General features: G+C 35.9%; 2 protein-coding genes and 1 long non-coding RNA gene across 5 annotated transcripts in view; 2 read left to right on the forward strand and 1 right to left on the reverse strand.

The window, feature by feature from the left end:
* ABCC13 (ATP binding cassette subfamily C member 13) overlaps nucleotides 1-1262 on the forward strand; it is an 82211-nt gene extending 80949 nt beyond the window's left edge. For all 3 annotated transcript variants that reach the window (XM_001498520.6, XM_070252278.1, XM_070252279.1), the window contains one exon: nucleotides 144-1262. In XM_001498520.6, the coding sequence (XP_001498570.4) occupies nucleotides 144-273 (130 nt within the window). In that variant the 3' untranslated portion in view covers nucleotides 274-1262. The remainder of the gene's footprint in view (nucleotides 1-143) is intronic.
* A 5250-nt stretch (nucleotides 1263-6512) lies between these two features.
* On the reverse strand, nucleotides 6513-17426 carry HSPA13 (heat shock protein family A (Hsp70) member 13). Its single transcript, XM_001500804.6, has 5 exons — nucleotides 16780-17426; nucleotides 14908-15248; nucleotides 12494-12707; nucleotides 10743-10910; nucleotides 6513-9759 (listed from the first exon to the last, which is right to left on the reverse strand). Exons 1-5 carry the CDS (start codon nucleotides 16802-16804, stop codon nucleotides 9092-9094), a joined length of 1416 nt encoding a protein of 471 aa, XP_001500854.1. The 5' UTR covers nucleotides 16805-17426; the 3' UTR covers nucleotides 6513-9091.
* Nucleotides 16905-27359, forward strand: part of LOC111770857 (uncharacterized) — a 91309-nt gene continuing 80854 nt past the window's right edge. The window contains exon 1 of the long non-coding RNA XR_011432908.1: nucleotides 16905-17122. This is a non-coding gene — a long non-coding RNA (uncharacterized lncRNA). The remainder of the gene's footprint in view (nucleotides 17123-27359) is intronic.

The following is a 27359-nucleotide window of genomic DNA, read 5'->3' on the forward strand; positions in this document are numbered from 1 at the left end:
ATATATTTCCTGAGTTCAGCAGTACCTGTGTTTCGTAGTGGCATAACTCACACAGTAATTTAAAGCTGACATTGGCAAGAACAAAAAGGGTGAACTGGAAAACTGATTCTAGGTTACCTGACTGGATTCTTTTCACATTGCAGGGTGCTCGTTCTAGACTCCGGAAGGATTATAGAATTTGAAACACCTCGGAATTTGATATGCCAGAAAGGGCTCTTCTTTGCCATGCTAACAGAAGCTGGAATAACACAGGACTCAGGGACAAAAAAATAATTTTAGCTGTATGTTGATTACACTGAATAAAAAAATAGACTAGTATTTAATAAAATAATGACAGGGAGAAATGCATACAGGCAGGCCCCTGGCTACACGCTGGCACGAATACCAATAAGCACCATTGTTCTAACCATCCTGGGCTGGACCCAGCCTTCTCTCTTCCAGCCATGCCCTCTGGAATATCTACCTTCTCCACATTGCCCAAAGTGCTCAATGCCACTTATCCTTAAGTCTTTTCCTTTGTTCAGGAGTCACCTGCTCCAGGAAGCCTTCCCTGGTTTCCCCCTCTCCTTTCCAGTCTGGCCTCCCTACTCTTTTTCTGTGCTCTCACAGGCCCCGTGTGCATACATTTATCTCGGCAGTGACCATAAGCTATTTTCATTCTTTTAGTCTGTCTCCTCATTAAAGCTACGTGAAGGCAAGTGCCCAGTTTTAGTCTTCTTTGCATGTTAGGTTCCTAGCATAGAGATTTTCATATAGTTGATACCCAGCAAATGTTTGTAGAGTGAATGACTAGGCATTTTAGAGTAATATGATACAGGTACTTATACATATATATCATATGTGTCGAGCAGTATAATTTAATACAGTATGTTAAATTATGAAGGAATCACAGCAAAAATATTGAGTTATTCAGCTGCCTTTTGGAAATAGTAATTATATACTAACTGAATGTTATAGTGTGCCTTATTGGAAAATAATATTTGAAAACATTTTTACTATTTACTTTGAGTCAAAACCAATATTTTCTATGGAACATCATTTTTTGGCTGGGTTAACCTCAATGGGTTATGTATCAAATGGTATATATTCACAAGAAGATGGTTGTAGTACTAATTATATTTTGAAGGGCTTTTCATTTAGTAGTTTTATGTATAAAAGCAACATTATTTCTCTGAATTGCCCTTCAAATTCGAAGTATTCAAATTTCAACGGTATTTTCCTTTCAAGATGATTTTAATAAAATATTTTAACATGTTCTTTAAGATCCATGAACCGTTTCTTTCATCCTTCTTTCCTCCTTCCTATGCAATAACCTTGCTTTATCCCCCAAGGGTATTTACGAAAAGTTGCCTTAAATTAAAAAACACTGTATTATCTAAAGCTTCCTCCCATTCGAATGGAAGCTACTTGAAGTATTGTCCTGTCTTTACATCCCTGAAGTGCCTACTACTCTTTTACTCACTACTCATTTTAAACATTGGGTAAATATCTGTTGAATTCCATTAAGAAAAGGATCTACATATTTTATTAATATCAGTTAAAAGATTTTAGTCTTGTTATGCCTATAGTTTTAGTAAATCAATCAGAGAAGCTGCTGGAACTTAAAAATCTAATGGGAAATCAACAGTAGTCTGGATAAATTGTGTTATATTCAACAACGGAATTCTAGACAGCTAAGAGAATGAATGTACAACAGATACCGGCAACATCAGGGATGAATTTCACAAACATAACGTTGAATGAAAGAAGCCAACCACAAAAGAATGCTATTATATGATTCCATGATTCTATTTGTACATACCCTTAGTAGGGGGAGGGGTATTGATTAAAAGGGTGAAAAGGGTGAACAGGTGGACTTGTGGGATAATGGTTATGATCTATTTCTTGATCTAGGTCTGAGTATTGGTTCAGTTTGTGAAAATTCATCAAACTGTATACTTAGGATATGTACAATTTTGTATATATGTGTATAAATATATATACCCACACATATATATAATATATATTATACTTAAAGAGTAAAAAGAAAGCAAAAATAAAATAAGCAAAAAATGACTAAGCCCAAATTACTGGAAGATAATTTTATTGTGCTTTAAGAAATTAATATTTCATTCTCATTTCAATTATGTATATTAAGCTTGTTCAATCGCTGTGCAGGATACTCAAAATGACTGCATTACAGAGTAGTATATTTGAATTTATAAAAACACATTTATTCAAGGGCTCATTTGTTTAAAGATTGTAACTTCAAGGGGGCCACCCTGGGGGCATAGTGGTTAAGATCACTCCCTCCACTTCTGTGGCCTGCGGTTCAGAGGTTCATATCCTTGGTGCAGACCTAGCACTGTTTGTCAGGCCACGCAGTGGAGGCATCCCACATAAAATAGAGGAAGATTGGCACAGGTGTTAGCTCAGTGACAATCTTCCTCAAGCAAAAAGAGAAAGATTGGCAACAGATGTTAGCTTACAGCCAATCTTCCTCACACACACACACACACAAAAGATTGTAACTTCAAAACAGATTAAAAAATAATGATTATAATTTCACTTTGCAGAAATATTTACCTCAGCTGAGAGAAGGAAAATTCTAAGCATCGTTAAGTTGAATTCTTTTAGGATAATGAGAATATTTGTTGAAAGCTCACCATATGCCAAGTAAAGTGCAAAGCATTTGAGTCATTTATTACTTTCAATTCTCACTAAAGAATATAAGCAAGGCATTATTATCCACTCCATTTTACCGAAAATGATTGATAAGATTCCGAGAGGATCTTGACCAATAAAATGCAAAATCCAAAATCCAGGTTCACATAACTAGAAAACTGATGATGCTCTTTCCAGTTCTCTACCAAGGTGTCTCATTCTTAGAAAAGCACCTTGGGCACTGGCCCTGTGGTCGAGTGGTTAAATTTGCACACTCCACCTCGGCGGCCCAGGGTTTTGCGAGTTCAAATTCTGGGCACGGACATGGCACCACTCATCAAGCCATGCTGAGGCAGCATCCCACATGCCACAGCTGGAAGGACCCACAACTAAAAATATACAACTATGTCCTGGGGGGCTTTGGGGAGAAAAAGGAAAAGTAAAAATTTTTTTTTTTAAAAAAAAGAAGAGCGCCTTAAAAGGAGTCTGTACTTCAAGAACGAGTGAGAAGAATTTTAAAGCAATAGCTTTGTAGGCATAGTAAATGGAATTAAAGCTTGAGGATGGGGTGCTTCTTCAGATATAGTATTAGTTTGAATCATACGAAACAGCCATTTTTGTAGGTCAAAAAATGGTTGAATAGTGGCAATTTCATATACTTTTAAATACAGCTTCGATATCAAACTTGAAATAAAGAAGATGTTAAGAAGATGTAATGCTGTATTTTAACACACACACAAATAATAAATAGTTCCACCTGAGCTAGAGGGCCTTTCTTTAGAAAAAATAACCCAGAAAACTAGAAGAAGAAAATATTATAGTACTTCAAAGAGTTGAGGATCTCGAGAAAATTTTCCTATGTTAAAATCTCAACTCCACCACTCTCTAGTTGTGGAAACTCAGGCAAGTTAACTTACTTCTCTGGGCTTATTTGGGAGTAATAATTCTATCTACCTCCTAGGGGTTTTTTAAAAATTAAATGAGGTAACACAACACTTAGGAGAGTATCTGGCATATAGAAAGCATTCAATAATATGTTTTCTATTATTTAAATACCAACAGTCATAACTCCTTGTAATTGTAGTCTCATATTTATAATCAGAATCACGTCATGGGATATGCTATTAATTAAGCAAAAAGGACAAAATGTTTATGAAAGTCTGTTCTACACACAGCAACTTTGGGATAACTGGAGATTAAAATAAGACATGGTCTCCGGTGGCGCACGATATGATCTAAGTGGGATTAAGTGAATTTGAGAAGGCAGCAGTCAAGGCAGATCTCCTAGCTCCTTCGAGTTCTCCTAGGTCCCACTTTTCGAGCTGTCATTTCCCAAGCAAGTGGACCGCCTGTAGATACAGCAATCAGGACTTCCAGCTATACTGTGAGCCATATTTCTCTAAATCTTGTTATGAAAATGAAGACTATCTCAGTAGTTCATGCGGCTGCTATGCCGCTGGGTTAATGAGGCTGATCTAATAGGCATGAACTGAGGAAAGGCTGACTGGCTTCTCTTGTTGATGATTGCTAACCAGGTAACCAGAGATTTTCACTTGTTATTTACAGACAGACCAGTCAGAGCACATGATTAGTTATCACAGTTGATCAAAGATAGGAAGCTTTTGTTTATCTCACGAATGTAGCACAAAGAGCAAAATAAAAATGAATAGGCATAGGAGTAAAATGTAAAAATATATCATAAATTGAAAAATATTTGTGGTATTTATAAAAATACTTGTGAGAAATTTGAAAAATATTTGCTCCAAAATGTATAGAAGGAAAATGATGCATATGCATTTTTTGTGTGCCAAGGGAAGTGATACAGGATCAATTTTTGAATTCGTGTTTATAAAACTCAGCTCATCATTAATACACTTGTGAATGATTATAGGTTTACAGCTATTTTTCAACTCTGATAAACATAGTACAAAATGTAGCGTGACTGACCAAAGAGTAAGACTAAAATGACTGATTTGTTGGAGTGCAATGGGAACTAGGGATACATTAATACAACTTCAGTCACCACCAATCCCCTCTGAACATCTTGCTTCTGGCTTTCTATTCTGAGCTTTTGTGCAACAATTTCCAGGTATTACTGGGCAACCTTCTGCTTTCCCTGTATTGCCACATCTGATTTTACAGAGGTAATGGATGAGAATGGATGTTGGCCCATGATGTGTAAGGTCTTGAAAACTGTTTCTTATATTTTGTCCAATTTTTTAGTTGGATCAGTTCCTTTCTATTCCATCTTGGCCAGAAGCAGAAGTCCAACAAATGGTAATTTGACAAAATGTTTAACCACACAGTAAAGGTCGTAAGTTTGAAAGGACAAGAAAGAAAAGAAGGAAAAAAAAGAAGTGTTAACTGAGGGGCTTAATTTTCTCAGGTAGAAAGAAATCCCAAGGTAGAGAGGACAGCCAGGTAGAGGCACCAGAAACCACTGGGCTGCTTCTATCTGTTGCTCAACTCTCCATGTTGTTTGGAAGTTGCAAATCCACTGCTTTATCTCCAGCATCATGTCTGTATTCCAAGAAAGGAATGGTGAGGAGCAAGACGTGTATAATCCAAATGTGTAAACTTAAACAAAAAATCTGTGGTTTCTACCAAGTTTTTATGCTTACATTTCAGTGGTCAGAATTATATCATGTAGCCATCCCTAGCTGCAAAGGAAGCTGGGAAATAGTTTGTAAAGTAGGGGATGTTGCTGCTCCAAAAACACTGGGGTCTGGAAGTAAGAATGAATAGAAAAGATATTGGATTAGCATTTAGCAGGCGCTGCCACAACTACTTTTAGCCACAATCATTTTCAACCATGACAAAATTATCCTAGTTTAGCAACTTGGGAGACAGAGGAAGGGTAGTAATTACAACTAGTAATTGAGACCTAATTTTCAGTTTCCAATACTGTATAGGCCATGTTAGACAATTTAAGGTGAATGGATGAACTCTTAGGAGAAATATGTGTGTGCATGTTTATGTTATATAAAAAAGAATCCAGTTTTTTTTGAAGCGGCAACATCCTCTACTTTAAATATATTTATAAAGTTACCAGTGTTATACTATTCAATATTTTAGGTCTTTTAGGTAAGCCAAATAAGTTAACAGTTAAGTCAATAATATGGCACTTCTGCCATGTGCCGCTCATTAGCAGTGAGTCATCAAATCTTGCCCAAATTCAAGGGAAGAGCACGACACACGGAGGTGAATACCAGGTCAGGATCACTGGAAGCTATGCTAGAGGCTGCCTATCTCAGTGGGGCACTGCATGTGTTTGTTAAATGAAATAAATATGGAAGTGTCACTATATTCCCTCATATGTTTGAGTACCTCAACAATGGTAGTTACAATAACTATGAATCACAGGAACTAGTATTGGAGACAGTCAAGTCTACTGTCTTTATTTAAGGGCTCATTTGAAGACTACGTTAATTTAAGGGCTTATTTGAAATAGACTACATTAATCAAATGAATCTTTTAAAAAGTTAATGTTGAGTTTTTGTCCAAAGAATATGACAAACTATTAGAAAATTATAAAGTATTAACCATCAACCAAAGGATTACGGGAGTCTATTATGCAGGATCACTTACTAACTAGATTAGTTTAGGTCTTGGCTCCATTATAGTCAAAAACCATGAGCTGGCATTCAGAATTCTGGAGATACTGTTCATGTGATAAAGGAACTGTCACTTGTAGTTTAGGGAAACAAGTAGAAAAGTACAGAAGCAATCCCAGAGAGTCAGGGTGCAGGGAACTAGGCAACAGCTGCTGAGGTCATGCACCATGAGCATCAGATCAGCATTGTCCTCACTTTCTTGCTTATATACCTCAAAAATGTACTCCAGTCTAGTCCTGAATGGAAAGTAAACAGTTTAAAAAACAAACTGCAAAGTAGTATTTATTTACATTAAAATGTGAATTACTTGTGTACACAAATTTGAGAGGCACAATCTGTTATGCACAATAACCATAATCTTCAGAACATATTATACACACAGCAGGATCTGTTGATAAGTCAGTGGTTTGAGCGAAAACACAGTACCAAAACATTCCTAATATAAAATAAATTACTCATTCACATATTCTAATCATACAAGACAGTTAATATTTTAGAAGTTAAGCGCTTCAAAAAACACTAGCTAGATGACCAAAATGAATTTTGTTTTATGAAAAATGTCTTCAGATTATTATGCATAAATGATCCCTTTCAGGATGCATTTTTATCTTTTAAATAAATAAACTACATTAATTTCAAGACTATTTATATATAGCCCCCTAAAATATGATTGAAGATAGACATCACTTTATGTTTTTAAAGGTGTAACTATACTAGAGAATATGCTAAACTTTTACCCCCAAATTCCAACACTGCCATTCGATTTTTCAGACACAATCAAATTACTTAAATTCCAATTTTAATGTATGAGAATAGCTGCCCTGTTTTGCAAATTGTTTCCTCTAAAACGTGTTAACAGATTGTCCTGGACTATCTCACATATTTGAGAAATTCAAGCTTTTTAAAAAAATCCTACAATGCTTTAGGTTAAAGCTGATACTGTATGTAGAGATTCCAATAAATTGAACACTTTTTTAAAGACCTTCACAAAGAGATCTTTTTCAATTCTAAAATCTGTTAAAGATTTATTAAAGTCCAAGAGAACACTTGAGTATTTCCATAATGCAGTGAAGGATTCCTCTTTGGCATTTCTGTTAGTTCTAAAATAAAATATGTCAACATTTCATATTATTCTACCTACCTACTATTGACATTTTCTGTACACAAAAATATTTGATTGAAATTGTGTTTTAACAGCAATTTCATTGCTAAGAAACATTTTTTAGATCTGCAAAAAAATATTAACATTCAGCTTTTTACTATGAGAAGCTGAAATGTTTTGATGTTGCTAAAATGCGTTTGCTTAGTTCTCTTTTTCAGTGATTGGAAATTCAACATCATTTCAAATTTAACAACGGATAAAGCAGACATGCTTTACAGTAACAAAAATGCTGACCAGAGTATAATTTTTGAATATTGATATGAAGCATGCCTATATTAAGGGAAAAGAAAATATATCTTCAAATACTATGGGCATCACAGAAACAGAACTGCTATATTTTCTTTCTTGGTCCCTGTAGCTTTTCTAAAAGGAAACAAAAACAAAAACAGAACTGCTACAAATGCAGATTTATGGGAATTCTTCGATACTGCCTCCTTCCAGATTAGATATCCACGTTACTTCCAATATTAACAAACTTTTTGTTCTCATCACACACTAACCTTAAGGCTGAAAACAGTCCCAGTGTGACTATTTTAAAACGATAGTAGAAACAATAACAAGGTTTTACAATTGAGCACATTTTCCTTGCTCAAAATTAATATGGGGAAAAAATCTCAGTAAAACTGAATCAAGCACGATTCAGTTAATTATTATGGGGATTAATTATTAAGGGGATTAATATGGGGGAAAATCTCAGTAAAAGTGAATCAAGTACGATTTGATAGTTCAAATGCAAACTACATTCTCCAGGGCTTGCTGAAAATAACAAAACAAAACAAATATTGTAGCTAATTACTGCTATTTACTAAAGTCTGCAAAGAGTTTGGATAACAAAAAAGTGATAGTAATGATGGCTTTATTGTGACATTAACACATATTTAAAATGCAATTAATAATTACCTATTGTTTTCTAACCAGGCACAATTATGGAAATCCAAGTAGAGAATGATGGAGAGCAGATCAAAGAACTGAAATGTAAATTGGCTATTTCTACTATCTGGTATTGAAACATTTGAATAAATCAGTAGCTATTTTAGAAAGAAAATAAACTGAGCCAATAAATATATTTTAAAAACCTGGAGAATGCAGATTACATGAACAAGACACATAATGGGATATTGAATTTGTGAAAGTAAATTTATTTAATATGGCAGTTATTGAATACTATCTATCAGCTTATATTAATAATACTGCTATCTCCCAACCAATGTATATAACTGACATCAACACTGTCCTTCAAGTAGAGGTAAATTAATAGTCATATGTAATAACCAAGTAAATAAATTACCAGCTCCTGCTAATACAATTTAGTAAGAACTGGGAATCCTATAATTGGCACTAGGCAATGTTTACAGAATGTAATTTTAAGTGCATATGGTTATCTACTTCCAGAATCCAGAAAATATAGCCACCCATGCTCCTCTAAGGTTTTACCTCAATTCTATCATTTTAGAAGTATTTGTTGGAATGGGATCTCTCCAAAATCAAAGAGGATCAATCTGGTCACATTTAATCCTAAAACAAAATGTTATGTAAAATTGTTGTGTATCTAAATGCTGCCTTTTAGGTAAATTTGTGAGATATTTTAGACACTTTCTTTATTGGAGGAGGCAGTCTGATAAACAGGAAGAGATCATCACACAATCACGAGTAAGAATGATTCCTCCATAATTCAGTTGAAGTTGGTCTTCTGTAAATGCTTATTGGGAATTTCCAAAGCACTGACTTGGAGAGGCCAAGAGCCTCCATCAATCCCCGCTTGGATAGCCACTCCTGTCACCACTGCCAGGTCAGGGTCTACAGACGTGTTGGGATCCTTTCCAAAGAACTCCTGAATGACCTGGCGGATTCGAGGAATGCGAGTAGAGCCTCCAACCAAAACCACCTCGTCAATCTCAGTCTTTTCCAGGTGGCCTTCTTTTAATACTTGCTGAATGGGGACGAGTATTTTCTGGAAGAGATCTTCATTAATGGAGTCAAAAAGCTTCCGTGATATTTCTGTTTCAAATAAAACTTGACTTTCTCCACTCTTCTTTTCAGAAAGGCCAGCTTCAAACACATTGTTCATAGGGTGGCCATCTGATGGGGAAAGCCTGTCCTTTGGCAGTTCAGTGTCAGTACTCTGAGGTTCCTTCCTGTCCTTTTCCTCCACGGTTAGTAATACTGACAACTGAGCAGACTGATGAAGCGTCAGATTTAATTTGACCATTTCCACGGCTTGTCGTAATCTGTGAATTTCCTCTTTCCTAGAAGGTAGGAAGCCATAGGTTTCATAGATCTGTTTATATAAGTACTGAAGCAATCTCTGATTGAAGTCCTGTCCTCCGAGTTTATTGTTTCCTAAGTTAAAAATAAAAAAGTTCACGTTATATTTATGCATGTGTGTATACATGTCTGTGTAGTATGTATGTATAAAAATGATATTCAATAACGCATCTCTTGCTTAATGTATTATTAAGTTTTATTCATACAAGACTAATTAAAAATAACAGGGTTAAAATGATTTTAACTCATACGTGCACTATTAAAGAAACAGTGCATGTTTGGGTTAAAATTTTTAAATGATGTAAAAGGAAGTATCTCTTACTGATAGCAAATACTTTTTCAGAAAATAGAGATTTGAGAACACAGACTGGCTTTTAAATAGCAATTTAAAAACATTAAGTGTCATTATTCTTAACAGAAGAAAGTTCTTCTCATGATCAAAAAGTATCAGTAGGCATTTTATCTTTTTTTTAATCCTTTCGCTTGCACGATTAAGAGCTGAAAAGCAGAAAAAATAATTGAAAAGTTAAAGAGTAATGTAATATAAATCCCCAGGACTGAACCTGGTTCACAAGAGAGCCCAGTCAGAAGAGAGAAAAACGCAGAAGTCAGACCACCCATAACTTACAGCTTGACCTTCCCAACAGGCTTAATTCTTTAAATGAAATTAAAAACAAAAACAGTTTTAAAAGATTTAGAATACAAAATCCTACCATTTCCCAGAGAATACTATTATTAGATTTTTTAAAGATATCTATTTTATAAAACCTAAGTGAAAGAAACTGATCATCTTAATTTTGAAAGCATTTTTCTTTCTTTCTGTTCTCCCCTATGGCCATGAAAAGTCCTGTTGGCTCAGTGAGCGACAACTACAGCTGGCGGCTGCAATGGGCAGTGCTTTTATTTGACTCACAGGATGCCCAGTCATTTTGTTTAGACTTCACTTTTGCTGTAAATATACATCAATGGTGGCATAAAATTTACATTTACAAAAGATTACCAAAACGAAGCCAAAGTATACTGAAAAAAAAATTTAACTCTCCCTATATTTTTCTTACCAGACATTGCTCGGGTTAGAAACATTCCTCCTTGTTTATTCAGCAATGACACATCTAGAGTTCCTCCGCCCAAATCTATCACCAAGACGTGAAAGACATCAGCCTTGTGGAGACCATAGGCCATAGCTGCCGCTGTGGGTTCATTTATTACCCTCAAGATCTTCAGTCCTATAAGATTGGTTGGAGGGAAGAACAACTCATGAGAGGACACTATTAAAAAATTCCTTCCTACTCAACTGCACGACGTTAGTGTTTTCTATGACACGAAGTCCACTGAGCAATGAGAACAGTCACAAACCCAATAAAAATAAGGAATGGGAAGGGTAAATAGAAGTTCTTCTAAAAGGGTGTCATTAAAGAGTATAATCTAAAAAAATAAAGGCCCAGCCAGATTCAGTGGAACATATCATTCTATTCTTTATTAATTCTTAAATTTTAGAAGAAATCTCTCACCCTCTTCTAATTTTCATATTTTACTTGTGAACATATGAGCAATAAAACGTTAATCATTATATACCAAAACAAACTACGTAAGTAGAAATGAGGTAAGCTTACTATGCTCTTCAGAAGTACTTAAAATGCAAGACCCTCAAATGCCAATCTGAAACACACAGCACATCTGATTTTGCAGGTAATGTTAAACAGGAAGCATGCAGGCTGAAGATCAGATTTCCTTGAGCAAAATTCCTGTTTTAAACTAACTGCCACACATAATGAGTGGCCTGGAAAGTAAAATGGCTTTCTGTTTCAGGAGCCGTAAAAATTATTCAAACTCTGAAGAATTTATTCCAAGACCATAATACTCTTCCTCTTAGCTGTCTTACTTCATGAATAACTCTGCTCTGGCCACAGTGTCCCACTTCTTACGTATCAGCAAATTCCGATTTTATGGTGGCTACACTGGCCGTTCTCCCTTCTGAAATGTATTTCCTCTATATATCTGCTTGGCTAACTACTTTGCTTCCTTCAAATCTGCTTAAATGTCCTTTCTCAGTGAGCCCTCTCTGACCACCCAGCGATCCTGTCCCCTTACTTTGATTTTTTCTTCCATAGCATGTTACTTTCTGTTAGACATTGTGTCAAGGTTCTCAACCAGAGGCCACTTTGCCCCTCCGGGGACATTTGGCAATGTCTGGAGACATAAGATGGTCACCACTTGGTAGAAAGGGTACTGCTAGCATCTAGTGAGTAGAGGTTAGGGATGCTGTGAAATATCCTATAACACACAGTCCCCAACAAAGAATTAACTGGCCCAAAATATCAGTAAAACTAAGGGTGAGAAACCCCACGATATACTTGTCTTTAATGTTGATTTTCTGTTTCCTTCCAGTAGAATGTAAGTCCCATGAGAATAAGGATTGATCTGTTTTGTTCACCCAGGCACTCAATATTTGTTAAATCGTGTTAAATGAATCCTCTCTACCTCAGATTTTTTTAAAACATTATATTCACGTTACTATTAAAGAAAGTTTAGAAGAAAAAATTCCTCATTGCTAACATGAGTCCATGTTCTCTCTCAGCCTTTGTCATGTGCCTATCTGACTGGCTGTGGTTGTAATATACATATTTACTTTATGCTATGGAGCTTTCTTGATTATTGTTCATAATCCTATATCCTTCTGATTTACCTACCATATAGTTTATTTATCTGCCTAGTTAGGTGATTTGCAAAGAGATACACTTTACTACAGAAGATTTTCAACCTAAGAAAATTTTGAGAAAAATGCAAACTCACACAAGGGTGATACTACCTGCTAGGTTAGCAGCTTCAATTGTTGAATTTCTCTGTTTTAGATCAAATTCTGCTGGTACAGAAATAACAGCATTGGCGACTGGCATTCCAAGGTATTCCTCTGCCATTTCCTTCAATTTCAACAACAGTCTAGAGCCAACATATTCTGGGGAAACTGTGATGGTCTCATTACTTGTCACAGAAAACTCAACCATTCCATTTTTGTTTAAAACCTGTGACCAAGATTAAAAAAAAAAGTGTAAGAGAGTGTGTGTATCTATATATACTTATACACATACATGTGTACCGGACTTAATCAATCAAAAGTTACTTTTACCTTTACAAGTTCATAAAATTCATCTGTAATCTATCAAGTACATTTACTAAGATTAGAGGTTATTCAAAGTTATACTTTAAAATCTATAAAATGAATCCACACCATGTAACAGCAGAGTAATAAAATTCATTATCAAGCATATAATTATAACAGAAGATTCTCAATATATATCTGTTAAATGAATGAAAGAAAAAAATGAATGATGAAATTAAGGAATGACAATTGCTGAATCATGTATGTGATGCAGGATCTTCTTTTTTAAAAAAATTAATTTGTTTTTAATTAGTTTGTTTTAATATAAAAAACTAGATTAATTCTAAAACATACTATCCTAGTTTCACCAATAGATTATACTAACATCAACAGTAAAGAGAATTAGTCTGTTCTAAGAAATTATCAGAATTTTACCCCATTAGGTGTCAATCAAGAAAACCTGACCTTCCTGAAAGTATTTCACCTGTCTGGGGAAAACAAAACCACGCTTCAGAAAGTATTAAAATAAGGTGGAGAGACACCAATACCATCAGAGCTCACACAAAACAGAAACTTAGATTTTCTAGATCACAAAGAAACTTAAGGAAAAAAACCCATACAATAACTCCCAGATCAATAAGTAATGTACCCAAAGCTGTAATATAATTTGGAGAAAATGTATAGCTTTATATGAATGTATCATTATATAAGAAAGATTATAAATTAATAAAGGATCCTAAGAAAGAGGCTAAAAAGGAACAAAGAAAAACCTAAGAAACTCATGGAGAAATTTTTTTCTCCTTTGAAAGTAGATGAAAAATTTGAGAATTTTTATAGACAGGTTAATCAAGAAGTGGCACTGATACAACTAACTATTTTAAAATCTATTCATTTAGAATCCCACTTCATAATTTACAAGAAAAACTCGACATGGAACAAAGATTTAAATGTTTAAAAGAAAAAACTCAGCAAAAGTCAAACCTACAAACACTCATATAAAAGCATTAGAAAAAAAATACAACGGGAAATGCCACTGTCAGCACAGTAACAGTCCAAAACCACTGTTAAAAATTATTGAGATGATTGTACCACACAAAAATTTAACACTCTTGATAGCACAAAAACAAAATTATTTATCATCAATAAAAGGAAAAAATAAATAAAAGGAAAACATACTGAAAACATCACAAATGTACTTTTACAGTCATTACGGAAAAGTTAAAAACCCCAAGAGGAAACATGACAAAGGACAAGGGATCACTAAAGAAAATAAAATTGCCAACAAATTTTTTAACATCTGATCTCACTAGAAATCAAAGGAATGCAAATTAATCCAACATACTGTTTTTCACTTACCTGTTGGCAAAGACTGAAAAATAATAACTAGTGAAGATACAGGCACTCTAAAAGATAGTCAAGAGCACATAACCTTTCTGGTGCACAATTTGGCAACATAAATCAAAAGCCTTAAAAACGAGCACACATTTGATCTAAAATTCTACTTCTAGAATTCAAGCTTAGGAAATCATCAGAGAAGTGTACAAAGATATATGTATGAGAATATTCAATGAAGCTCCAACATTAGTGGAAAACCAGGGATAAAATAAAATGTACCCTGATAGAGACCAAACAATTAAATAATAGAGCAGTCGTCCCACGAAACCATGAAAGACAATGATGTGCATCTATTAACTAATTGTCCATGACGTATTGTTGAGTTTCAAATAAGTCATAAAACAGCATACCTAGTATGATCTTTTTATGTATACAGATATGTATACTCTCACATACAAACAGAGTATCTGTCTATCCATCCATCTTCCTATCTGTCTACACTGGGCTTTATTAGTTTTCTTGCTACAATAAAAGAGCTAAGCAGACACTCTGAGGATGGCAGAACAAGAATACGGTAAGGCCCTAAGTCCTTGATAGCCTTGTGGAGCTACTGAATTAACTCATAACTCCGCTGGAGCTGCTGTGGGATTGCTTGTTATAGGAGATAATATAACTTCTATGAAGATTAAATCAGTTGAAACAGAAAGGTTTTGTAACTTGAAGCCAAAGCATTAATTGAAACAGTATGCTCAACTAAAATTAAAACGGATTTTAGCTTAATCACTTACCTTAAATGGGTATCTGCCAATTTCAGCCTCCAGCTCTTCTGGGGTAAAAATCTTGCCTATGAATCTTTTGGCATCATATATTGTATTCTGAGGATTTGAATCTGCCAGCTCTAAGCTTTCATACCCCACAAACACATCACTGTCAGTAAAGGACACCATGCTGGGTATGCTGATATGCCCATTTTCATCTGGGATGACCTTTACTTTCCCACTGCCAGGAAAGAACACCCCAACCGAACAGTAGGTGGTGCCAAGGTCAATGCCAATCACTTTAGGAGTAGGCAGTGGTAAATACTGTTGTGCCAAATAGCCAGCCAACAGGAGAGTCAAAACAGCTGATCCTGAAAATATAGGGAAATTCAAAGATATGTCTTACCAAATCAGTTACAATATGCTAAATTACTATAGCAAAGTCCCTTTGATACCACTTTGAAACGACTAAAAATACACTCTCAAAATATTTTCTTTTATAGTACTAATGGCAACTCTTTTCTCAGACATCAAGTTTTCCATAATGTAACCTATTACACAACTAAAATGAAGTAACAACAAAAACAAAAAACCCCCGTAGATGCAGGTATGTGTAGTTCATTTATGAGTGAATTAAGGAATAAAAAATAAAAACATTTGGCTAATAATTGTGCTGATGCTGACGGGAAAAGCCACTCATCTGGAGAAAAAGCTAGATAGAATCCAATTTCTTGATCAATTGATACTTAGATTTCATAGTCTTATAAATATTTTAGTTGGCAGTATTAAAAAGAAACTCCATTATTAAAATTCCCACAGCAAAAACTGTTATTGTAAGGCTAAAACTCTTTATCCACTAATCTCCATTTTCGTTCCGAACGGATGCAATGGATAAACTGGATAAAATGCTTCTGAAAGTTGCTTAGATATTAAACGATCACTTCACAACATAATATAGTTAACTTCTGTATTTAAATATGAATTAAAGTATTTCTTGCAGAGGTAATATTTAGGGAAGGAGAAGCATAAAAGTGTATAACCCTGACGACGACATAAATGGAAGCTCCTTGAAGGCAGGTTTTGTTCACTGTTGTATCCCCTGCACCAGGATCGGTTCCTAGCAAACAGCAGATGCTCGATAAATATTAAGTGATGAAACAAGAATATGAACAAATGCCATGCAAATTGTACACATAACTGACGAAGAAAGATGGCACTTCAAATTTACAATCAATCTATTATCTGGTTTCAGGAGGCTGTGCTACACACCTGCGTGCCACCCATGTTACATACGACCCCAAACGTCCATCTGTTAGTAATTGTTAGCTCATCCTCAACACACAATTCAGAGAAATGAAATTCAGTGCCAACGGCACTTTCCTTTTACTCCTACGAGCAACAAAATTTCAGCATCATTTCATCACCTTCTGGTCTGGGAAGGGTAATTCCTCACCCGGTTTGATGGAAAGAGCAATGGACTATACGCTAAAGAGGCCTGGATATCTCAAAATCCAGCATCCATCCAGACGCTGCTGCTGCTCCTCCCCCTTCTCCCACAAAGGGGACCCGAAGATTCAGATTTTTGCAGCCTCCCAAAGACCCCAATTCAACTAACGATTCAAAATCGACGTTCTGTTGGAAAGAACCCTTCCCGAGGCCCGATGTCCCTGGGTTGCTGGCGAAGGGTCGCCGCGGGCCTACCTGGGCCTATTCGCCCTGGGCCATATATACGACCCCCCACCCGGCGCCTCGAACAGACAAAAACGGCCTCGAAGTCACCTTTCCGCGCCCTTCCCGCTGCGCCAGCTGGCTACAGGAGCTGCGACAACCACCCCCGCCCACCCCGGCCTCCCCGAACCGCTCTGGGGCCCGCAACACCGACAGAAACCCCCCGTCACTGACCTAAGATCGTCATCTCTCCGGCCATCACAGTCCCGCCGAAGAGGCTTGGGATGACTGTACCAGACGTGGGGCACCGCCCCCACGCCGCCGGCAGACCCGTGGCTCCCTGGGAAATGTAGTCCTCTTGCTCTGTCGCAGCCGGAGAAACTACACCTCCGACCAGAGAAAGGACTTCATTGACCGTGAGGATCCTGGGCGAGAGCCTTCATTCAACTGCTGCCAGTGTCGACTGAGCCGTCCTCCCACGCACGGACTACCGAGCCAATTAGGCTGAGGTGGAGGAGAGCCAAGAAGAGGGAGTGGCTTTTATAACCAAACCTGAGCCGCCTCGAGCCAACTTGAGGTAAAAACACAGTGTCTTTAGCAACGCCCCAGCGCTTTGTATTGTGGGAAGTGTAGTTCCCGTCTGCCCCGTTCGCCGGAGAGACAGTGAGGTCTATTAGTTTATTCCTTTTTTTTGGCCATGTCCCTAACCAGGCCCAATTTCGAGCTTTTGTTCTTTCGTTCTTCCTACCTTTGCCGGGGATCTAGATTCTAGATAGGGTTCCTCTAAGCACCCCCCTACACCCCCCGCCCCCCCACGGTCCCAGCCTCCTTGGAAGAGCCCCTGCTGCAGTGCAGGCACAGAGGGAGGCCGAAACTCCAGTAAGATCATCAGTCCTCTGCTTTTGTTTTGGGATAAATGAAGTCAAGTAATCTTAAATCAATGCGCTTTATCCAGGAGAGGAGGGACACGTTTTCTCTATTGCTAACGCTGAGTAGACCAGTAAAACAAAAACGGAAACAAAACACCTTAGCTTTCTCTTGCATTGTCATAAGTGGCAGGAATTGCTTTCATGGACAAGTCCTGTAACATGTAATGGCCAGTTAGGACATTGTGAAGTTTTTCACAGGTTCTAGTCCGTAATAGACCTGATTTTAATTCCTTCTTGGTCACTGGTAGTACGTAATGGCTACTTCTGAGAGAATTTTGTCCTTTATTGCTCTTAAAGTTCGCAAGAACTATGATTCTGGAGGACTGAAATCTCTTTCCTCACTTTAGATATAAATCAAACGATCCCTGTTGACAACAGATCAGGCTGTTGGGTAATAAACTGCCACTGGCTTTTTAAAAATATATACAGTAGTCCTCCCTTATCTCACTTTCAGTTACCTGTGGTCAATTTGGGTCTGAAAGTGGTAAATGGAAAATTCCAGAAATAAACAATTCGTAAGTTTTAAATTGCACGCTGCTGCTGTTCTGAGCAGCATGATGAAATCTCGTACTCTTCGGTTCTGTCCTGCCCAGGATGTGAATTATCCCTTTGTCTATTGTATCTATGCTGTATACCTGCTTGTTGGTCACTGTCTCAGTCATCACATTGACTATGGTGGTGTCACAGTACTTGTGTTTAAGTAACCCTTATTTTACTTAATACTGGCCCTAAAGTGCAAGAATAGTGATACTGGCAATTAAGGTATGCCAAAGAGAAGCCACAAAGTGCTTCCTTTAAGAGAAAAGGTGAAAGTTCTTGACTTAATAAGGAAAGAAAAAAAAATCGTGTGCTGAGGTTGTAAGATCTACAGTAACTTTTATTACAGTATATTGTTATAATTATTCTATTTTATTATTAGTATTGTTACTACTTTCTTACCATGCCTCATTTATAAATTAAACTTTATCATAGGTATGTATGTATAGGAAAAAACACAGTATACAGGGTCTGATACTGTCTGAGGTTTCAGGCATCCCCTGGGGGTCTTGGAACGTTTCCCCTGTGGATATGTGGGCTACTGTATGAAAATGTTGATGGTTATTGAGCTGAATTATAGTTAATGAGGATTCATTATAACATTCTCTCCACTTTTGTGTATTTTTTAAATCTTTTATAATGTAAAGTATAAAAAGTATTATGTGTGTCTATGGTGAGTACTATCGAGTACTATTTCCTTATGAAGAATGCATAAATGAAACAGTCAATTCTTGAATATTATTAGGTATAGTTATCGTTTTAACAAACACTTACTGAGCATAGTGATAGCCACTGGTAACAACCAGAAGGAGAGAGAGAATATAAACACATAAATGTTATTTATTATGGTAATACCATTCTTGCAGTATGAACAGAGGGTGGAAACTGAGGACGGGTGTGCCCTCAGTCTGGACAGAGGGCAGAAAATAAAGATTGCACAACTTTCTCTTGAAGTGAAGGCTTAGTGGAAGAGAATGTCTAAGCAGTGTTTTGAAGAGTGAAAGGCAGCCAGTGATTTGGGTTAATGGGATAACATGAAGCATGGCCTGGAGGTCTTCCAGGAAGAGGGAGCTGAATGACCACGAGCGCAGAAGCAGAAGACAGTGTCATTGATTAGCACTGCTAGATCATATAGCATGAGGTAGAGCGTGAGAATGGGGCTAGAGATGTAAACCAAATCAGGAGGATTAGTCATTTGTCGCAGGCACTGGTCATTGCCTTTCTCCCTCCCACCCACCCCTTCTCCTTTCTAATAGGATCCTGATTTGTTCAAGAAGTTGGTAGAGATTACATGACCTCAGACTGGAAGGCCCTTAACCTAGGGGAGGAATTAAAATGGAACTAAACTGCTTATGCTAGTTTTCTATTGCTGCCTTAACAAATTACCACAAATGTACTGTCTTAAAACAACACAAATGTATTAGTTTACAATTCTCTAGATCACAAATCTGGTATGAATCTCCTTGGACTAAATCAAGTCAGCAGAGTTGCATTCCCTTCTAGAGTTCTAGGGGAGAATTGTTTCTTGCTTGTGTGAATTACTAGCAGAATTCGTTTTCTTGAGACTACAGGATCAGGGGCCCCATTTTCTTCCTGGCTATAAACTGAGGGCCATGCCAAGCTTCTAGAGGCCACCCATTCGTTAGCTCAGCAATTCCTCTGTCTTCAAAGTGGGTCAGTTCCTTCTCAGAAGACATCTTTTTGCATCCCTAAGAGGTCATCTGATTGAATTGGACCCACCCAGATGATCCAAAGCAATTCCCCTATCCCAAGCTCTGAAAGTTTAAAAATATTTGCAAATTCCCTTTGCCATGTAAGGTAACACATTCACAAGTTCCAGGAACTGGAATGTGAACTTCTTTGGGAGGCTGTTATTCTACCTTTCCCACTTTGCTCTTATGGCTCCCAAAGATTGACATCCATCCACATGCAAAATGCAACGTCCCTCAAAGTCTCATCCCATTATAGCATCAATTCAGAGTCCAAAAAGCTCATCTAAACCTCATCAGCTCGAAAGTCCTAAATATCATCATCTAAATCACATAAACTGGATATTAGCTGTTATCACTTCTCCCTTCTTATTTGCTTACAATAAGAGGAACAATGAAATACTTTGATAAGAATGATGGCTGTTTTAGTTTTTTCTCAGGATTATCGTAATGTTATAAAGAATGAAAAACACCAGAGTTGGGAAATAAGGATGAGGGCAGGAATATGTAGATGTACTCATTTCTTCATTTTTCTTAGCAGGGAGTTAATACGTATTATATAGAATGGAGAATTTAAAAAATCAAAGCTGAAATATATCATTCAAGGTTATGAAGACAATTTTCTGAAGGACCAAAAAATGATAAAACTTATAGAAAAAGGATTTGGTTATAGAGAAGAATAAGTAGGATGAAATAAAAATATGTACATTATTTTTTCACTTTTCCATAGAGGAGCATCAGTACATAGCACTTAAATTTTAAAAATCTTATATAGCAAAATGTATCAACAAAGGAAGCAGTAAAACCAAAAAATATATCAGATGATAGACTTAGAATTAATTTTTATTATATCTATAAATATAAATGGAATAGAGTAAAAACTGCCAGGTTGCCTTTTTTTTTTTTTTTTTTTTTTTGCACAGTTGTAACTATTTATTAGAGACTGTTAAGTAGATACCTAAATGAAGTTCATAACTGGGCATGAACTTAGAGGGCATCTGGACCTACCCCCTTATGTATAGAGAGAAAAATAGAGGCCAAAAGAAGTCAAGAAAATGATGATCTCAATTAGTGTTCATTCTCTTAATAAATTATACCTCACCTTCAGTTGAGTGATTAGAGGTAATCTTTAAAAATAGAAAGTAGAGTGAAAAGTAGTCTAATTATATAGCCCAATAATTCTCATTATTATTTCAGAAATGTGCTTCATTAGGAAAATCATGCCAAATAATAAAAATCTTACTATGTATCAGTGTAATTCAGGGAACAAATTGCCCTTGTTGTTCAATCCACCCTTATTTTTCTTCCCTTATCTATATAATAAAAGTTCATTGAATGGAAAATTGATCCAGTTCTCTGCAAATTCATTAAAAGAGTAATTGTATTGAAATTACAACTTAGTTTGAATTACATTGTTATATTCTATTAAATGCTGTAATATTTAAATGTAAAAGGTTACTCCTACGTTAAAATTATGCCATAACAGGACAAATCTCATTTAATGAACCAGAATATTTATAAATTTTTTATCTTGTGCTAGGCTGTTACAGTTCCATATATTTCTGTATTCTGGGGATTAAAAATTTATCACATGAAGATTTTTCATGTAAAGGTATTGGTAGGAAATAAATTTGATTTGTAACTAAAAAGCTTGTGCCAGTGTGGTGGTGTTTTTTCCAAAGAATGTTATTATACTAAAGAACTTTTAAAAGATGAGTGTGTTTGCCCTTTATTTTTAAAAATAGCTTATATTCTGGATATTGTCTGTAAGTTTCAAATGAATTTAAGTGGAAATATATATTACATAGGTCTCCATTAAGAAACAGATTGTCTTTTAAAAATTCATTTCTGATTAATATAACAAAAACTTAAAGGCATATGAACACATGGATGCTTCTTGCATGATCAAAAATATATATCCCAAACAACAAACCAGCACCAAACTTAGGATTGTTACCAGTAAAATGGAGAATGGGTTAAGAATACCCATAATTTACAATTTGTAAATTGTAATTTACAATTATTATATAATGTTGTTCTGGATTTACAGCCAGTGCAAGAGAATAAAATAGAAAGTATCAATTTAGGGAAAGAATAGAGGCAAATTTATCATCATTTTCTAGTTATGTGACTATTGTCTTACTACTATAACAAAATGCCATAGAGTAAGTGGCTTATAAACAACAGATATTTATTTCTCACAGTTCTGGAGGCTGGAAAGACCAAGATTAAGGCACTGGCAGAGCTGGTGTCTGGTGAGAGCCTGTTTTCTGGTTCACAGACAGCTATCTTCTCTCTGTATCTTCTCATGGCCCAAGAGACAAGAGGACTCTCTGAGGTCTCACTTATAAGGGCATTAGTCCCATTCATGAGGGTTCCATTCTCATGATCTAATCACCTCCTAAAGTTTACATCTTCTAATACCATCATGTTGGGGATTAGGTTGGGGATTTGGGGGTAATGGGCACGAACATTCAGTTGATAGCAATTATATGCATAGAAAAATCAATACACTAAAAATATCTGAGACACAACAAGAATTGAATAGGAGGCTCCTTTAGTAATATTTTACAAAGATAACCAAACCATTTCCTGGGGCAGACCCCATGGCCTAGTGGTAAATTTCAGCATGCTCTGCTTCGGGAGCCCCGGTTTAGATTCTGGTGTGAACCTACACCACTTGTCAGTGGCAGGCAACCCACGTACAAAATATATGTTAGCTCAGGGTGAACCGTCCTCAAGCCAGAAAGAAAAAAGAGGAAGATTGACAGCAGGTGTTAGCTCAGGGTGAATCTTCCTCAGGAAAATAAAAACAAAAACAAAGACCCTTTCCTATTTACAAACAATAACCAGTTAGAATAAAATATGGCAGGAAATATCCTATTGACAGTAGCAAACAAAAAGATAAAACCTATAGAAGTAAATTGAAGAATAAAAGAAGAAAGCTTTCAAACTCTCTTTGAAGACTAGAGCAATACATTTGAGTAAATGAAAAGACAATACCTTCTTGGATAAGAAAATTCAATAAATGTTTTATTAGAAAATTTTAAATATACACAGAGTAGAGAGGATTAATTACCATGTCCCTCATTCAGATTCAGTGATTATCAACTAATGACTAGTCATGTTGTAAATCTGTCTCTACCCATCCTCCATCTCAAATTACATTGAAACAAATAGGAATTCTATCATTTTATCCTTAAATATTTCAATAAGTATTTCTAAAAATAATTTTTAAACACACTCACAATAACATTAGCAAACGCAAACATTAAAAATAATTCTCTACTATTAAGAATGAGTCAGTGCTCAAATTTCAAATTGCTTCATAAATGTTATATTGTTTTCCAGTTTGCTCTTTTGAATTAGAATCCAAAGAAAGTCCACAGCTTACAGTTTTTAAAAAATAAATCATCAGTAGGCTGGCCCAGTGGTATATGGTTGAGTTCACGTGCTCCACTTCAGCATCCCGGGTTTTGCAGGTTTGGATCCCAGGCATAGACCTAGCACTGCTCATCAAACCATGATATGTGGCAACATCCCACGTAAAATAGAGGAAGATTGGCACAGATGTTATCTCAGGGCCAATCTTCCTCACACACACAAAAAATAAATAAGTAAACATAAGAAATAAATAAATCATTTGTGGACCAACCCCAATGGCCTGGTGGTTAAGTTTGGCATGTTCCACTTCAGTGGCCCAGTGTTCAGTTCCTTGGCGCAGACCTGCACCACTCGTCTGTCAGTAGCCATGCTGTGTCAGCAGCTCACATACAAAACAAGGAAGCTTGGCAGTGGATGCTAGTTCAGGGCAAATCTTCCTCAGCAAAAAAAAAATAATCATTTGCCCTTCAAGGTTTCCCAGAGTCTGGGTTTTGCTGGTTGTATCGTTAACGTATTTGTTTAACATATTTGTCTCTTTTGCATTTTTAGTATAAATTGCTAGTTGGATATGGAGTTTTGATATAATTTAGGCTCTTTTATTTTCCTTACAAAACTATGTTGTCTTTGGTCATATGTTTTTCCATTAGAAGGCAAATAATGTGTGGCTCCATCTCTTTTCATTGATGATAAGTGCCCAAGCTCATTAATTTATTAAGCATGCAAAACAATGATATTCTTATTCTGTTTTTCCTTCTTTGTTTGTTAGTAAAATATACTTATAAAGAGAAACTTCTCTCATTTTCTATTTGATTACATAGTGGTATAGTTTACGTAGAAAGGCAAGATTTATTCTTGATTCATTCTCTTTACTTCCTATTTTTAAAAATAACCATTTGGGTCACTAGCATTCTCCACTGGTGACCAATTAATGTGTTGTTGTTATAGCTGTTGTGTGGTGTTATATGTTTCAATCCATTGCAATTATTATTCTTTTGATACTTAGATTGTCCCAACTTTGGCCAGTGGCAGCCTCTTCAAAATTCTGTCTTGAATGCTTTAGACACAACCCTCATATGCTTTACTTACTTTCTTGCTACTTTCTCTGAAAAGATGCATCAGGATCCTCTTCATTTTTTTTTTTTTTTTTTGCCTCACACTTTATAAGCAGTGATACCTCCAAGGAGCCTGACCCTTGGTAAGTAAGGCATGGTGTTGGGAGAACATAATTTGTGTGCTAGGGGGTTGTTGCTTCAAAGATACCAGTTCTCATTATATCTTTAAATTTAATGAAGTATCAGATAAAATGCCAACAGAGTATTCTATAATTTGACAAAAATTTCATTTGGAATATTCAGGAATAAGAATTTAATGAAAGAATAGCCATTAAACAAATTAAGAAACTACAAAAATCAAAAAACTTTATATTACAGAGGAAATAGAAAATGAACCAAAGAAGAAAGTGGTGTTCCCTTCAAAATGAGAGGAAAGGGAGATGAATTATTCAGTAAACGGTATTGATATAATACCCAGTAAAGGTTATTTATACCATAAAATGTAGAAAGTTATGTTACATGTTAACTCCAAAATAAATTCCAGATGGATGAAAGTTTTAATTCAGAAAGTGTGGGTGGTTTTATTCATTAATTTGGGGTTGGAAGAGACATTTCAAATTAAGACTTAAAACCCAGAAACAACAAAGTGAAAGTAAACCAAACAAAAAAAATAAATTTGATTATATTGAATTTAAAATTATTCATATTTGAATATTCATATTTATATGAATAAAAATATTCATATAAGTGAAGTCAAAAGACAAATGACAAACTGAAGGAATATTAAATATACAAGAAGTACAAGAGAGATTATAAAGCCAAACACACACTTACCACATGACTTAGCAATTCCTCTTGGTATTTAACCAAGAGAAATAAAAACACATCCACAAAAACATTGTACAAGAATGTATGTAGCCGCTTTTCTTATAATAGTCCCAAACTAGAAACAACCAAATGTCCATCAACACTTGAGTGAATACTTTATTGTACAATTGTGTACAGTTGTGTACAAGGTGCACAGAAAGATTTGTACATCAGTGATTTTGACAGCTTTTTTCATAGTAGCCTCAAAATAGAAGCAATGCAAATATCCATCAGCAGGTGAATGGATATGCAAATTGTTGTATATCCATATAATGGAATACTACTCAGCTATGGAAGGTTGCAAGTATATGTATATATTATATATACATATACATATTATGTGTATATATATATATTTGTCAAACTCATCAGACTGAACACTTAAAATAGATGCTTTTTATTGTATGTAAGTTATAATAAAGTTGATTTGAAAACAAAACAAAATCTGACATACACAAGAGCTATGCAGAACTCCCCCAGAAATTCTAAACATTCTAATGGTAACAATCTACAGATAAGCTTGAAAAGTACACATCTTAATTGCTCATGGTAGGACCTTTCCCAAAAAATAACAGTAAATTACCTCATCCACCACTGATGCTCTGTCCAACAGTAGAGTACTTTGCAGCTATGAAAAAAGTGGTCTTTTCAAAGTATTTATTTAGTTTTCCATAATGCAAAGTTTTAGCCTCCATTTTTGCCCAACATGAAGAAGAAATTCAGTAGAGACATAAAATAAAATAGCTGTCTAGCCTTAGCTGTATGCAGGCTGGAGACAAAGAAGAGAAGGGAGGGAATGTAAAAATGCTTATAATTCATTCGTCCTATTCCAATGGTCTCACTCAAATATTTTAATAATCTATGAAATTTTAGGTATAAGTGTTGAAGGGTTTGGCTAATTTTTACCAAATTTGCTGTACTAAGTATATCAAGATATTCCTTTTGGTTTTTTCAAATTGGGGCAAAATCCACTTAGTTGAAATAGAGTAGCATCTGTTGCCTGGTAAAGTAGAAGGAATTCTGGGCCAGCCTGGTGGCGTAACAGTCAGGTTTGCATGCTCTGCTTGGACAGTCCAGAGTTTGCGGGTTTGGATCCCGGGTGCAGACCTAGCACTGCTTGTCAAGCCATGCTGTGACAGCATCCCGTATAAAACAGAAGAAGACTGGCACGGATGTTAGCTCAGGGCCAATCTTCCTCACAAAAAAGAAGAAGAAGTGAGTTCCAGGGCCAGCTCTGTGACATTGATTACATCTCTTTAGCAGAGATGGCCTTGGAGATTCCTTTTTCTTCTAGAATACTGTTAACAGTCTTCCTCTCTCCCTACCGCCCTTCTTTCCTTCCTTCCACAAGTATTTATTTTACACCTACATCTGCTAGGCTCTGTGCATACAGTAAGGAGCCAGAATGAGAAACTTCCTGAGCTCAGGGAGCGTGTAGCCTAGTTGGAGGAGCCCAGACATTTAACAACTACATGCTGAAATAGCCATGCAATGTTAAGCGTGATAACTGCTTCAAAGAAAGATTTACATTGGTGGAGAGGGGGCTTTTTTGATATTATTTTGTGTTTGTACTTATATACACGTCCTTCCATGTGTTAAAGGGAAGTATTCAGGCTTTTTAAACTGTAATGAAAGAGAGAGATTTAATTGACAATGGGCCAAAATTTCTGTAAAGAAAATATTTGTAATGCAGTCGACTTAGGACATTTTTAGGCTAACTTTAGGATTCTTTAAAATATATATTTTTAGGAAAATTAGCTATCCATTTTCCCCAAAATTTTCTTTTGCACTATTCTAGAAAATAGGTTTAAGCTTGTTTCAGTGCCAACTACTTTAAGAACTCAAATGTCGGCAATGAGTTGTCTTATTCATGAAGATGATGAGCTCAGAGGACTAGGTGAAATATGCTGGTGCCCTAGATTTCTTTTTTTATGTGAAATTTTTTTTCTAAATTTTAGGTCAGCTGAAAATATTTTCTTTATATAGCTTGTGTAAAACATTTAAACAATGCAGTAGTATGTAAAATTAGAAGGAAAACTTTTTCATTTCAAACAATCCAACTTCCCCACAGGGTATGTTTTCTTAAATTTTCTTTTCCTGCATAGACATGCATAACATACTTATAAGTTGTTTTTTTAAAAAAGATTTTATTTTTTTTTCCTTTTTCTCCCTAAAGCCCCCCGGTTCATAGTTGTATATTCTTCGTTGCGGGTCCTTCTAGTTGTGGCATGTGGGACGCTGCCTCAGCATGGTTTGATGAGCAGTGCCATGTCCGCGCCCAGGATTCAAACCAACGAAACACTGGGCCTCCTGCAGCGGAGTGCGGGAACTTAACC

Source organism: Equus caballus, chromosome 26 (assembly GCF_041296265.1).
Source record: "Equus caballus isolate H_3958 breed thoroughbred chromosome 26, TB-T2T, whole genome shotgun sequence".
NCBI classification, from domain to species: Eukaryota; Metazoa; Chordata; class Mammalia; order Perissodactyla; family Equidae; genus Equus; species Equus caballus.